This window comes from Monodelphis domestica, chromosome 1 (genome assembly GCF_027887165.1).
Source record: "Monodelphis domestica isolate mMonDom1 chromosome 1, mMonDom1.pri, whole genome shotgun sequence".
Classification (NCBI taxonomy): domain Eukaryota; kingdom Metazoa; phylum Chordata; class Mammalia; order Didelphimorphia; family Didelphidae; genus Monodelphis; species Monodelphis domestica.
Window position 1 is genome coordinate 598,457,587 of NC_077227.1, and position 14,676 is coordinate 598,472,262.

The 14,676-nt window shown below is 37.4% G+C and overlaps 1 protein-coding gene across 6 annotated transcripts in view; it reads left to right on the forward strand.

The window, feature by feature from the left end:
- FBXO16 (F-box protein 16) overlaps window positions 1–14,676 on the forward strand; it is an 82,379-nt gene that overhangs the window by 34,856 nt on the left and 32,847 nt on the right. For all 6 annotated transcript variants that reach the window (XM_056813736.1, XM_056813733.1, XM_007476518.3 and 3 more), the window contains exons 3-4: window positions 8,328–8,363; window positions 13,668–13,874. In XM_056813736.1, coding sequence (XP_056669714.1) covers window positions 8,328–8,363; window positions 13,668–13,874 — 243 coding nt within the window. The remainder of the gene's footprint in view (window positions 1–8,327; window positions 8,364–13,667; window positions 13,875–14,676) is intronic.

Sequence of the window (14,676 nt, forward strand, 5' to 3'; positions counted from 1 at the left end):
AGCCTAAACTAAATTGGTGTCTGAGTATGTGGAGAGAAAGGGATGTGTGCAAAAGATGTTGTAGAGAGAGAAAAGTGGAGTGGATATGTGGGGTAAATGAGAGTAAAGGGTCAAGATTGTCCTAGATGGGTGACTAGAAGAATTGTGGTGCTTTCAACAAGGAAGTCTGAAAGAGGCATGATGGGGGGATGAGATCTGTTTTAGACATGCTGACTTTGGGATGCCTCTGGAACATCTAATTCAAAATGGCTAATAGATAGCTTGTGATATGGGACCTAGAACTCAGGAGAAAGAGGTGGGTTAGATATTTGGTTTGGAAATCATATGCATAGAACTGATCCTTGAACTCATGAAAGTTGAGGAGGTTATCAAGTGAGAGATAAAAGAGATAGATAAAAGAAGGTTTCAAGAAGAATGATGAAGTGGTAGCTGGGTAGCTCAGTGGATTGAGAGCCAGGCTTAGAGACAGGAACTCCTCAGACACATTCTAGCTGTGTGACCCTGGGCAAGTCACTTAACCCCCATTGCCTAGTCTTTACTGCTCCTCTACATTGGAACCAATATTTAGTATTGATTCTAAGATGGAAGGTAAGGATTTTTTAAAAGGGAAAGCAAAAGAATAATGAAAGATCAAGATGATGCTGAGAAGGATCAAATAGACAGGTAGGAGGAGAATCAAGAAACAGCAGCATCTTGAAAAACTCTAGAGCAGAGGTTCTCAACCTCTCAATTTGTAGCAATGAGAATACATAATGCATATCAGGTATTTACATTCCAAATCATAACTGTAGCAAAATTACAGTTTTGAAGTAGCCACCAAAATAACTTTTTGGTTTGGGGTCACCGCAACATGAGGAACTGTATTGCAGGGTCACAGCATTAAAAAGGTTGAGAACCACTGCTCTAGAGAAAAGTGTCCAGGACAGGTTGGTCAAAAGCTTCAAATACTGCAGAGAGGTCAAGAAAGATAAAGACTAAGAAAAGGCCACTAGATTTAGAATTTAAGAGATCACTGGTAACTTTGGAGAGAATGGTTTCATTGGATTGATGAGATTGGAAGTCAGAGACCTAGAAGAGAGTGAGAGTTAAAGGAAATAGAGACAATGAGTGCTAAAAAACACTTTCAGGTAATTCAGCTGAGAAGGTGAGGAAAAGTAAAGGGAATGTTAGATGAAGAAGACTTGGACATGTTTATAGGTAGCAGGAAAGAAAGAAGGAGACAGATATGGGGAAGAGAAGATGGGGCCTTCAATACATGTGGAGAGGTTAGCCTTGTCAAGAAGGGCCACCTCTTCATAAGAGATAAGGGAGGAGATAGTGAGGGATCATATCAAAGATTTGTGAGATGAGGAGGAAATAAGGAACAACTCAATGAATAAAGCAATGTGGCATTATGGATAAAGTGCTAGACTTGGAGTCAGGAAGATGTAGGTACCACTTAGTAACTGTGCGACCCTGGCAGTTTATTTAGTCTCCCTGAGCCTCAGTTTTCTAATCTGTAAAATGAGGATATTATACTCGATGGCTTCTAAAGTCTTTTCTAGCTCTAATTATATGAGGCTATGAATAGCCTCATTTTCTCAATAAAGTACAAAATAAGATCCTCATTTAATCATTTGGCCCTTGCAAGGCCAAAGGCAATTTTCTTTCTTTTTTTTTTTTGAAAATTTTATTTTATTAGTCAATTTAGAACATTATTCCTTGGTTACAAGAATCATATTCTTTCCCTCCCCTTCCTGTAGCTGACATGCAATTCCACTGGGTTTTATATGTGTCCTTGATCAGAACCTATTTCCATGTTGTTTGTATTTGCACTAGGGTGTTCATTTAGAGTCTACATCCCCAATCATATCCCCTCTACCCATGTATTCAAGCAGTTGTTTTTCTTCTGTGTTTCTACTCCCACAGTTCTTTCTCTGAATGTGGATAGTGTTCTTTCTCATAAGTCCCTCAGAATTGTTCAGGATCACTGCATTGCCACTAATGGAGAAATCCATTACATTTGATTGTACCACAGTGTGTCAGTCTCTGTGTACAATGTTCTCCTGATTCTGCTACTTTCACTCTGCATCAATCATTCCAGTTCACATGGAATTCCTCCAGTTTATTATTATTCCTTTGAGCACAATAGTATTCCATCACTAACATATACCACAATTTCTTCAGCCATTCCCCAATTGAAGGGCAACCCCTCATTTTCCATTTTTTTGCCACCACAAAGAACACAGATATGAATATTCCCAAAGGCAACTTTCTGAGACTATTAATTGCAGACTGAGTACCAATCTGTACTGACAAAAGAAGTTCTGAGTATTCCCTATGCCAGTAAACTTGCATGTCTGTTACAAAAAACAATATATGATAAAGACTCCAAGATATAGATAATGACATACAAATATATTAGCATATTCTCTCTCATATTTACTCTCATTTGTGAATCTTAAAACTGCTCAGACTGTACTTTAGAAGATTTGATTAAGCTATTCCCCATTTTTAACAATGGAGGTACTTGATCAGGAATGTATTTTTAAATTACTCCACCCTACTCAGACAGTGCCTTAGGGGAAGATAAAGTTGCAAACTCCTGATTGAACAATGAAAAGTCCCTTCGTGGTCGCCAAAAACTGTAAAGGTCAAAATGTGGTTGCCAAAACTGTGAATGTTTTAAACTGTAAATGCCAAAAACTGTAAAGGAAAATTCCCAAATATGAAAATACCCAAGTCAGCTGGGTTTTATGGAGATTTTAATTAATATAAATGAAGGAATTAAGGGAAGGGGAGAGAGAGAGAGAGAGAGAGAGAGAGAGAGAGAGAGAGAGAGAGAGAGAGAGAGAGAGAGAGAGAGAGAGAGAGAGAGAGAGAGAGAGAGAATAGCCAAGCAGTAGAAAATGGCCTAGGCCAAAATGGCCTAGGCCTGAGCCTAAGGGATAGCAAGTCAGTCTTTATCACTCACCATAAGATCATCTCCAAGCAAGCTCCAGTCCTCACTTCAACTCCCAACTACAACTACAACTACAACTGACTTCTAATCCAAAACTCCATTACCTGAACTGACTTCTCCTTTTAAAGAAATTTTCTCTTACGTCACCTCCCCTCCATGTCTACCAATCACAGTAAATGCTTTTTCCCAGGACTGCCCATTATTAGTTCTCATCTTCTTTTGTTCTCACCTTCTCTGATTAGATTAAATCCTCTGAGTACTTCACACCTCTTTTGTTAAGCTTGCCTTTTGTAATTTGCTTGACCTTTTAGGTACTAATTTTACCTTTATAGGTACTTAGCACCCTTTTGTATTAGATCTAAAAATAGACCTAGCTTAAGGTTCTAGCTTTACTATTTATCTATTTTCCCATGACGACCACTTATTTTTAGATTTTAAGTCAAAACACTAAAAATTATCTTTACAGTTTGGCCAAAACCTTTACAGTTTTTGGCATTTACAATTTATAACATTCACAGTTTTGGCAACCACATTTTGACCTTTACACATTCATATGCATAATATATATGTATACATATATATTCTGTGTACATTCCAATAGATGCTTAGACAAATAGCTACTTGTAAATGTATATAGTGTGACCCTGGTTAAGTCACCTAACCCTAGTTGCCTAGCCCATATCATTCTTCTGTCTTAGAACTGATATTTAGTATTGATTCCAAGACAAAAGATAAGAGTTTTAAAAGAAAATACATAAATGTACATATATTTTATTCTCAAATGCTCTAATAGAACTGTGGGCTTATTGATTTGAATATTCTTTTCCAGGATGCAAAGCACAGCCTATGTCTATAGATGAAACAAAGAAATACACACATATTTATAATTGTACACTATGCTCATATAAACCCATGCAATTTAGAGAAAACTAGGTAGTACAGTGGATAAAGCACTGGACTTGATATTAGGAAAACCTGAAATCAGATCCAGACTCAAACACTAACCAGCTGTGTGATCCTGGGCAAGTCATTTAACCTCTTTATGCCTCAGTTTTATCATCTGTAAAATGAGGATAATAATAGTACCTTCTTCTAAGGTTATTGTAGGGATAAAAATGAGATATTTGTTTTCTTATCAAATATCTCACTCTTTTTTGTTTTATTGGATTGTTTAATCCATTTACATTTAAAGTTTTGAGAATCAAGTTTATATTTTCCTTCATCTGTTTCTGGTCAATCTAACCTAGGTTTCTGGTCAAGAGCCTTCAAATAGCAGGGATAGGTGCTCCAGTTTCCCTGTCATGCAAGGCTAGATTCAAACAATATAATAAAATTTCCTCTCAAGTTCCACAGTTGATAAAATTTCTCACAGGAGACAAGTTGGACTAGACCCATAATTGAATAGAAAGCTAGCTCCAGAATTGAGTCACAAAATGGAGTCTGTCTGTCTGTCTGTCTCTCCTCCTCCTCCTCCTCCTCCTCTCTCTCTCTCTCTCCCTCTTTTCTCCCTCTTCCTCCCTCCTCCCCTTCTCTCTCCCCCCTTCTCTGTCTCTGTCTCTGTCTCTGTCTCTGTCTCTCTCTCTCTCACACACACACACACACCCCAAATCCATGCTCACTGAAACAAGACCCCCTTCCTTTCCTTCCTTTTCCAGTCCTTCCCTCCTCTTCCTTACCAATTCCCCTACAGGCTCTTCTGAGGCCATAGGGTCAACCCTATCTTATTGCTAGTCCTAAATTTGACCCCAGAACATCACACATGCCTCTCTATCCTCCCGTTTTCTGCTTCCCTTTTTGTGTGCCCTCTCAGGTTGTAATGTATTACCATAAAAATATTAATTCACCTTTATGTAGGGTGTCACTCTCTTCTGTCCAAAATGCACCCTGGCTGTCTCTTCACAGTTACTGCCACCAGACTACCATCTTCATCCCTGTCTCCTTGTGTATATTTAGAAATTGAGTTTCTTATTGGTCTCTCTGCTGTCATTCCATTGCTATTGTCAGCTACTGCATTTATTTACTCTTCCTGAATTTCTCTTTGAGAAGCAAATAATCTCTTCAGCTCTGGTTTTCTTTCTAACAATGTTTCACATGCTTCTTTATTATTGGAGGGCTATCTTTTTTCATTTACTAAACTAAGATTTTTAGGGTAGATTTCCTGGGTTATGTCCTGAGTCCTATTACTCTTCAGAACATATTATTCCATTCCCTCCTATGTCTTCTGGTAGGTACAGACCAGTTTTATCTCATTCAAATTTCCTTTTCTTAATATATGGTCTTTTTCCTGATTACTTGCAAAACTTGTTTCTGAATTTAATTGTTAAGTTTAACCACTAATGTAATATGTCTAGGAGTTTGAAGCCTTGGGGTTTTTTTTCTGGACATGATCTATGAATTCTTTCAGTTGGTATTTCATTTTCTATGTTCAGAAGTTTTGGATAGTTATCTTCTATTATTTCCTTCCTTATGGTATATGGGTTTTTTTTGTTCTGTTTTGTTCTTCTGGGAGACCTATGATCCTTAGGTTTTGTCTACACATTCTATCTTTTAGGTCAGTATGTTTGCTTGTATAATGAGCAATTTTCCTTTTATGTGTTGTTGGTTTTTTTTGCTTCTCAGTTGACCTTCACTTCTGTATATTTGCATTTTCAATCTAGTGTTCTCTCTTTTGTTTATTTGGTGAAACTTGCCATCACAAATCCAGTTTTCCTATTTTGCCCATTATTATTGCTAAGAAGGCCATACATTTTGTTCTCATAAGTTTCATTTCTCTCTTGAACCACTTGGAACCATGTGTTGTTCCACATTCTCCTGACATTCCCAGGATCCTCTGTCTCCAGTGTTAGATCATTTTCCTTCGTTTTGCCATATTTATTCATAGATGCCTGAAATCGTTTACTAGATCTAGAGGCCATATTTCATTCTGTTGTTAATGTTTTTCTGGTTAATTTATTTGCTTATGTTCAAGGTCTTTGAGATTTTTTTCTTCATGAAAGCTTTGTTAATTTCTGTTTTTCTTCAACCCCATTTTTTCCCTTATTCATTCTCTGACTCCCTCCCCTCCAATGATGGTTTTGTTGGTGGCTGGATCTCAAAATGTTTCAGCTTCCTCTCGTGTTGGGCAATTCACAGTTCACCAACCTAGATCTCTGCCCCAAGTGACTTTTGGGTGTTCAGAACTGACCGCAGCTGATGCTATGCCTTTTCTTTTAGGCTTAGTGGAGTGTTACACACACTTTCCCTACTCCACACATAAATGTTGTCCTTTACTGGTGACTTGTTCTACTTTCTCTGTTTTCCATTTCTCTGGTCCAGCACCAGCAGTTCAAAAAACTGCTTCATTGGTGGCTCAGAGCTGTCCACACCAACACCAGAAGTTCAGAGCTTTGGAATACACATTTTGGAAAGCACTATGACTTTCTACAATAACAATCAGAAAATTGATCTTACTTTTGACTGGTTTACTAAAGATAGAAAAGAAAAAAGATGTCTATATAAAAAACTTTACATTTTTGTCATATTAAAAAAATTGAAAATCTATATATCCTAATATTAGGGTATAGAAAGATCTATTTGGAGTAATCTGAAGCAAAAATTACAGAAATAGAACTATATTCCCTGATTGCAGCTATATAAAGAGTAGAGGCAGCACTAGGGGTAGGGGGATGGGGAGTGGCAGAACTTTGTGTGAGTGGACATGGAAAGGAACTGACAGAGTAAGTATATCTTTTGCTTGTTGATTCACTTGGTTTAACTTTGTTAAATGCTAGGAGTTAATATAGAATGTATTTATTTTATTGTATTCACTGATAGTTATTGAAGTTGTAATAAAGATATTTTTAAAAAGTAGAAAGGGAAAAAGTAAAATACCCAATAAAACAGCCATGGACTACCATTCCTTTTCCTATGCCCATTTATTAGAATTGGTATCAAGTAATGAAATATAGTTAGCCAAAATGTAAGCAGACAGAGAAGGAAAGAAGAAAGTAACAAGAGTAATTATAATAATATAGGGCAGGTAGGTGATTCAGTGAATAGAATGCTAGGCATAAAATCAGGAAAACTCATTTTCCTGAGTTCAAATCTGACCTCAGACACTTATTAGCTGTGTGACCCTTGACAAGTCACTTAATACTTTTTGTCTCAGTATCCTCATCTATAAAATGAACTGGAAAAGGAAATAGCAAAACACTACATTGTCTTTGCCAAGAAAACCCAAAATGGGGTCACAAAGAATCGGATATGAATGAAAAAACTCAATAAAAACAAAATAGTAATAATAATAACTGACATTTATATAGGTTTGTAAAAATGCTTTGAAAATATTATCTCATTTTATTTGCACAACAATAATAACCCTGGGAGGTGGGTACTATTTTTATCTCATTTTACAAATAAGGAAACTGAGTCTAGTAGAGGGTAAGTGACTTGCCCAGTATCATACAGCTAGTAAATGTTTGAGACAGGATTTGAGCTTGGGTTTAAATGACTCCAGGTCCAGTACTCTATCTACTGCACCACCTTCCCACCTGTATAAAAAGAGCAAAAGTTCTGTATAATTCTAAAGTTGAATGGACATTCTTTGAAAAATCAAGAGTTAACTGACTATATTGGATCTGTTGATGCCCTTTAAAATAACAATCAATTGAAAGATATTCATTGAATACTTGCTTTATATAAAGCCTTCCTCATAAGCAGCATATATTCTTTTCATCTTTTATTTCTTTTTAAAAAATGTTTCAGACATCATTTCGGTTTTCCTTGTTTCTTCTTTTGCTGATTTTTTTCACCTCCTTTTAAGTTCCTTAATTTTTATTTTCCCTTTGCCACTTCGTATGAAGTCATAGGATCTTTGATTTAAAACTAGAAGAGATTATAAAGACCAATTATAGTTTCGTTACTTTTCTTCAAAAATTTATTACTACTTCTACTGATGTTGATGATGACAGTGATGAAGATGATGATGACAACGACGCCGATGACAATGATGATGATAGACCATTTGATTTGGAAAATGACTTGAACCTTATTATCATCTTGACTAAGCTCTCCTCCTCCTTCCTAGAAATTTCATCTGCAATACCCCTGACAGGTGGTCATCCATCATCCAAGCTCTGCTTGAAAAACTGTTCTTTGACAGCATCTGCTATCCTTAGAACAGCTAAGGGTAGAATTCATATAAATGATTGATTCTTTTAACTCCCATGATGGCAGTGAAAAATATAAAGTTATAGGATGTTTGAAAAGGGCTGATCATCTAGCCCACCTCCCTCATTTGGCACATGAAGAAACTGAGAGAGGACCATCTCACTGAGACTTTTTTAAAGGTTTTTAAAATTATATTTTTATTGCATGACATACTAAATCACTCTCTTATTTATCATAGGTATTTGAAGAAAGAAGAATTCTTCTTGGAAAATGGGTAACCCTTTAAAATATACATATTTGTAGAATTTAAGTAAACATGCAATTATTTTAAACCCTTGCCTTTTGATTTAGAATAAATATTAAGGATTAATTCCAATACAGAAGAGGGGCAAGGGCTAGGCAATTTGGGTTAAATAAAGTGTCTGAGGTCACATTTGAACCCAGGACCTCCTATCTCCAGGTCTATCTGTATTCACTGAGCCAACATGTAATTATTTTTAACTATGGAATCCAAAGATTTCAGTAGTGACTTAAAATAAGGATTGCTCCTTTTTAAAGGAGTAGGTTCCTTCCAAAGTGTTACATCATTTGTGCAGATCCCTGCATAGCTTCCTGTCAGCAATCCTTGATGCTGATGCTAAGCTCAATTTTCCATCTTTACTACTTTAAATAGCCTTGGCTTACCTATTTACCTAAAAGCAAAAAAGCATAGCCTTTCTGTAGATGCTTCTAACTGAGAAACAGTAAGTAACTATTCATCGGAGTACCCAGCCGAGTCATATACTTCCTTTGAGGGAAACCATATGATCCAGCTAGGGCACTCCAATGAGTATCACATCGTGCTGCCCAATTATTGATCTAAAGCACAGAACTCTTCTGCCTAATAGACTCCAGTGGTTCCTAATTACCTCTAAGATCAAATAGAAATGCCTATGTTGGACATTTTAAAGCTTTTCACAATCTGAGTCCAGTTTACCTTTCAGAGTTGGTTGTATATTACTGTCCTTCATATACTCTGCAATTCAACTAAACTGGTCTACTTGGTGGTTTCCAGTACACAACATCTCTATTTCCCATCTCTATGCTTTTGCATTGGCTATCCCTTGCCTCAAATATCTTCCTTCCTTCTTAGAATCCCTTGCTTCCTTAGAAGCTTCTTTAGAATCTGTAGCTTAATTGCTAAAAGAATCCCATTCTGATGCTCTCAGCTGTTAGTTCCCTACCTTGCCCTCTCAAATTACTTTGCACCTATTTTATATATCTTCATACGTATGCCATTCTTCCCTGCCACAATTGTAAACTCTTAGGAATCAGTTTGCATAGTTTTTATCTTTATATCCCTAGTATCTAGTTCCATTCCAACACATACGCCTTGGTGCATGAATGAATCCATTGATACTCAGATGCCAGAGTCAGGATATAGCTTAGTTGGGGCTTGTTGTTATATGTTTTTATTGTTATTTTAACTAAGTTGAGTTTCCTCTCCTTTGGACATTAAATTCAGTTGATCCTAGTTTCTAAGAGCTTACTACACAAAGTGACTTAGCTAAAATGAGCCACTGGGGTTAAATGCCCATTCAATTGCTTTTCATTTTTAAGGAGAGCCCTAAATTGTTAAAAGAAGAGCAGAGACCCTGGATCCTCCAGCTGCTCTATTCTCTTTCATGCCATGGTGACCATTTCTCTTTAACTAGTATCTGAAGTTTATTTACTAGTTACCTGCTCATCCATCAGTTTTCTTTTTTACTTACAATTCATTCCTATTCATTTAAGTATATGTGCATGTTTGAATATGAATACATATAAACAAACACGCATACAGATATATAGTTATATACACATATATGTATACCACCAAATACAATAACAGAGATTGTTCTTAAAGATGTCTTCTATTTACTTTGTGCTAGACTTTGTCCTTATCTTTTAAGAATGTGTATTTGTTCAATATTTCAAAGATCGGTGAGTCATCTGCAGGAGTTTTCCCTCCAGAAAGGCAGATTGCAGCTCCTCTATAAATTATTAGACTTTCAAAGTTGCTAGAGTTGAAAAATTTCTCCCCTTACAGTTAATTTAGTGATGCGCCCTCAGTTTAGCTAGCATGGGCTTAGGTAGACCAATTCTCAGATATAGAGACGCTATACATTCCAAATCACATATGTGAAGTTTTTGCAACAGAAGTAGTTTTGTTCAGCCTCCAAGAATTCAGGTTGGCCTCACTGTCAGAATGAGATAGTGGAGTAAGACTTTAGTCCTAATTATATATGGTGTTTTTATGTAGTGTGGTACAGTAGCATGGTATAGCAGCAAAAAGACTGAATTTGGATCCAGGGGACCTGGATTCAAATTTTGATTATTCTGCTTAGTATCCAGCCCCTAGTCTTTGTTTTCCCTCATGTATAAAATGACAGGGCTGGATCAGATGACCTCTAAAGACACTTCTAGTTCCAGAACTATGATCCTCAGACTTTAGGTTAGAAAACATCAATCATGGCAATAAAACATTGTTTCATTCAACACCTCTTCATTATTGGTTATTCAACATTTATGATCTATCGTATTTAATATGCATCAAGTTTATAGTGTAGGAAAATGGATAGTAGGGTAGTAGATGTCAGGACATCTGAGTTCTAGTTCTGGTTCAGCCTTAAACTTACTGTGTGGCCTTGAGCAAGATGTTGATTCCCTTAGACCTCTCATTTGCAAAATGTTATTGGAGTAAATAATCTTTAAGGTCCCTAGAGCCCTGCTGTGATCCTAATCTGTTCTCAACAAAATGATTTGTTTATTTTACTGATAGCTGCTATCTTCTTAAAGGATATTAGCAAGTCAAAACAGTTTTTGAGCCAGGGAAAGTGATAACTGAACTTATTTTCTTTTTATTCCCAAAGCTAATTATTTTAAGCACTAATTTTATATGCTAAGAACTCCTGATAAGGGAATTCAAAACATACAGTTGAGAGAGAAGTGGGGTGAGCTGGAGAGGAGTGCCAATATTTTATCTTGATGGATACTTCCTGGTTAACACCTGCACTTTTATAGATAGCCTCGCAAGTCTGGTAATAGTATACCCTAAGTGGGAGGAATGGAGGCAAATTCTAGGAAGGTAGAAACAGAAGTAATTCTAGTTGCTACAGAAAATGAGCTTTATCAAAGCCAGCCTTAACTAAGCACAAGTTTGCAGCAGACTAAATTTATCTTTGGAGTGATAGAAAAAAGAAAAAAAAAGCATTCTCCTATTGGATTCCCTTTACTCTGAGTCTGCCTTCCCTCTGCCTTAAATTGTTCTCTGGACTCCATAGCCCAGCCTGCCCATTGGTGACACTTTGTCTCCCACATCCTTTACAACATGTATGTAGCTGCTTGCCATTATTTCCAACTTTAAAAACAAAACAAAACTATTTCCCACTTTAATGCATTCCCCATTTGATGCAAGTATACCTGTTGTATCATATATGAAACAAATTCTCCAAGCTTCCCTTCTTCCTCCTCCTCCTTCTGTCTTAGTTAGAGTCTATATAAAATATCACTTCCAAGGCAGAAGAGCAATAAGGGCTAGGTAACTGGGATTAAGTGACTTGCCCAGGGTCAAGGCAGTGTCTTTGTCACATTTGAACCCAATACCTCCCTTCTCCAGTCCTGTCTCTCTATCCACTAAGTTGCCTAGCTGTCCCCTCCCCAGGCCCTTCTTCACCCAGCATCTATCCAGCCTATGAGTCCCTTAGTCAGGGAACTGCATCCCAATTCTCCACCTTTGTCTACCCCAGAGGGTTCTCTCCTACTCTTTCATCAGTCTCAAAAGTTGAGAATTTTCACTAAAAGTTCTCAGAAGTTACCTTTAGGTGATCAAGCCTTAATCCCATCCCACTCCTAATTGTCCCCAAATACCACTTGGTCTTACTTTAGATCTATACCTAAGTCTACCTATAAGGGGACCCTTTTTGCTAAAGTTGGCAGGTACTAATTTTTTCTTTGATGCAGAAAAGAGAAAAGAATGAGAGAAAAGCACAGATAAGCAGGATAACTTTGAAAGCTTACAATCAAATTGATTACCTTACTTAGGAAAAAAAGGATACATAACAGTTCTGCAGTTTCACATACCATCTTTTACTCTTTTTGTGTCTGTCTGTGGAAGGGCCCCTTTTATATGGGTATTAAATATGAAACAGAAAATAAATTTAAATAGAAATCTGTACTAGGTCACATTTCTGTAGCACCTGTAAAGTTTTACAAAGCACTTTTCCTCACAATCTTGTGCAGTTCAGGAGAAAAAACAATTAACTTGGAAGTAATAGAATAATATTGAATCTATTACTGTTCTGATCTTGGGTAAGTCATTTAATCAACCAATTAGTCAAGAATTATCAAATACCTATGATGTTCCAGGTACTGTGCTAGGAACTGAAGATACAAAGAGAAAAAAGAAACAGCCCCTTCCCTCAAAGAGGTTACACTCTATTAGGGACAACAGGAAGATTATATAAAAAATAAAAAAACAAGATGATTTTTCTGTGCTTGTTGTGGGTGAGGAGATACTGGCAACTGGGGGGATCAGGAAAGGGCCCAAGCAAGAAGTGATAGTGAGCTAAGCTTGGAAAAAAGCTAAGTATTCTAAGAGATAAAGGTAGGGAGACGTTGCATTCTAGGCAATGGAGGGGGCCCAATGCATAGAGATTTGCCTTACTTTCCTCAGGTGAACAATGAGGGGGTTAGACTAGATGATCCTTAAGAACCCCTACTGATCCAGACCTAATATCCTAAGCATTATTATTCCCATTTTACACCTGAGTAAAATGAAATGAAGAGAAATGGAACGCCTAGGACTGAATTGCATAGTCAGTCAGAACTACAATTCCCCTGATTCTTTTCTTTGATGAGCAGGGCTAACAGTAGGGCCTTCTCTTGGCAAAACTGTGGAATAACCAAAATTTATCCTTCTCCTCATCTATTAGTTCCTTCACCTCTTCTCCCCTCTCCTTCCCCACTGGGGACATGGTACCCATTAGATATTTTTCTCTCCTCTAGAAACCCACTCTCCCTAAAAGGAGCTAATATTTTCCTGTGAATCTAACTCATTGTGTTACTTCTTGGTATAAACACACTGAAAGCTTTCTTTTTTAAATCTGGCATCAAAGACCTTTCCCCCATTCAAGAATTTTTTTTTAAATCTCTGGGCAGCTAGAGAAGAGCATTTTGTTTCCCTGTTAGGAGTGTGTGTAAGCATGATAAAAGACCCCCTTTTCTGAAATCACCTCTCATAAGTTTATGCCATATTTACTGTGTAAGACTGGTCCCAAGGGGCAAATCTTGGGCAGCTGCCAGCTGTGAGCTCAGGATAAAGAACCATCCATACACAGATTCGTTTACCCAAATTCACATGGAACAATAGGTGGGGCTGGGTGGGAAAGAGAGTAGAGAGTGAAGAGGATACAGAAGGCTAATGGAAAGGTCGGTTAGCAAATGGACTTTTTAAGCTTCAGATTCTTGCTTCTCTTCCCCATTAATGAATCCCTAGAGTCATATTAAATCTGGAGCCAATTTGCTTCTCTTTGTTGGTGCTGGGTTTTTTCTCTTGCAGTTTGACAAATGGACAGATGCTCAGAGGAGAAGAATCTTGACAGGCTTGTTTGAGCAGTGCTCTCTGTCACAGCAAAAATTCTGTAGTCGGCAACTTCAGGAAAGAATTCCAGCAGAAGCAGTGGATTTCACGACCAAGCTCCCCAGGGTGTTGTCTTTGTACATCTTTTCTTTCCTGGACCCACGCAGTCTCTGTCGATGTGCACAGGTAAAGCATAAGCAACACTGGGCACTTCTGGAGAAGGAACCCCATAAAAACCTAATAAATGAAGGATATTTTAATAAAATCAAGTTGTAAATCTATTAGCATTTCAGTATTCTGTTTCATCTAGCTATAGCTATGTGGCACAGTAGTTATAGCTCTAGACTTGGAGTCAGGAAGAGCTGAGTTCAGATTTGCCCCTAGATAAATTTCTAATTGTATGACCCTAGGCAAGTCTTTCTTCATCTGCAAAAATGGCACAGATAGGAGGCACAGTATATAGAGCACCCAGCTTGAAGTCAGGAAGACACATCTTTCTGAGTTCAAATTTGGCCTCAGACATTTACTAGTTATATGGCCCCAAAGGTCATACAGCCTGATCTCCTGTTGTTCAATTCTGGGCCCAGTTGGTTGTCCATCTTGCTAATGGACTAATTCAATGGACTCTCTGTCTAACTGAATTTCATAATCCAGACAATATTATGTATGTCTACAAGTGGCAGGACAGATTCCTTGAACCTTGCATGGAAAAGGATTAAACAAAGTTACTTCTAATGAGCAGAATTTGAATTCTCCTTCTAGACTTTGGAATCATAGAACTGGGCATGTGATTTTCCATCATCAGTCAAGGAATTGGGAAGGGACTGAATGATGGATCACCTCTTTATTGGCTATTCACTAGTTAGAGATGTCTTGGGAGGCCTAGAGGATGGCTGAATATTAAGTTTCCAAAATTGTATTTAAGGACTTACGAGGCTTTCTTTTGGGGGTTTTGAACAAAGGGGGGGGGAGGAAGGAGAGGGAGATG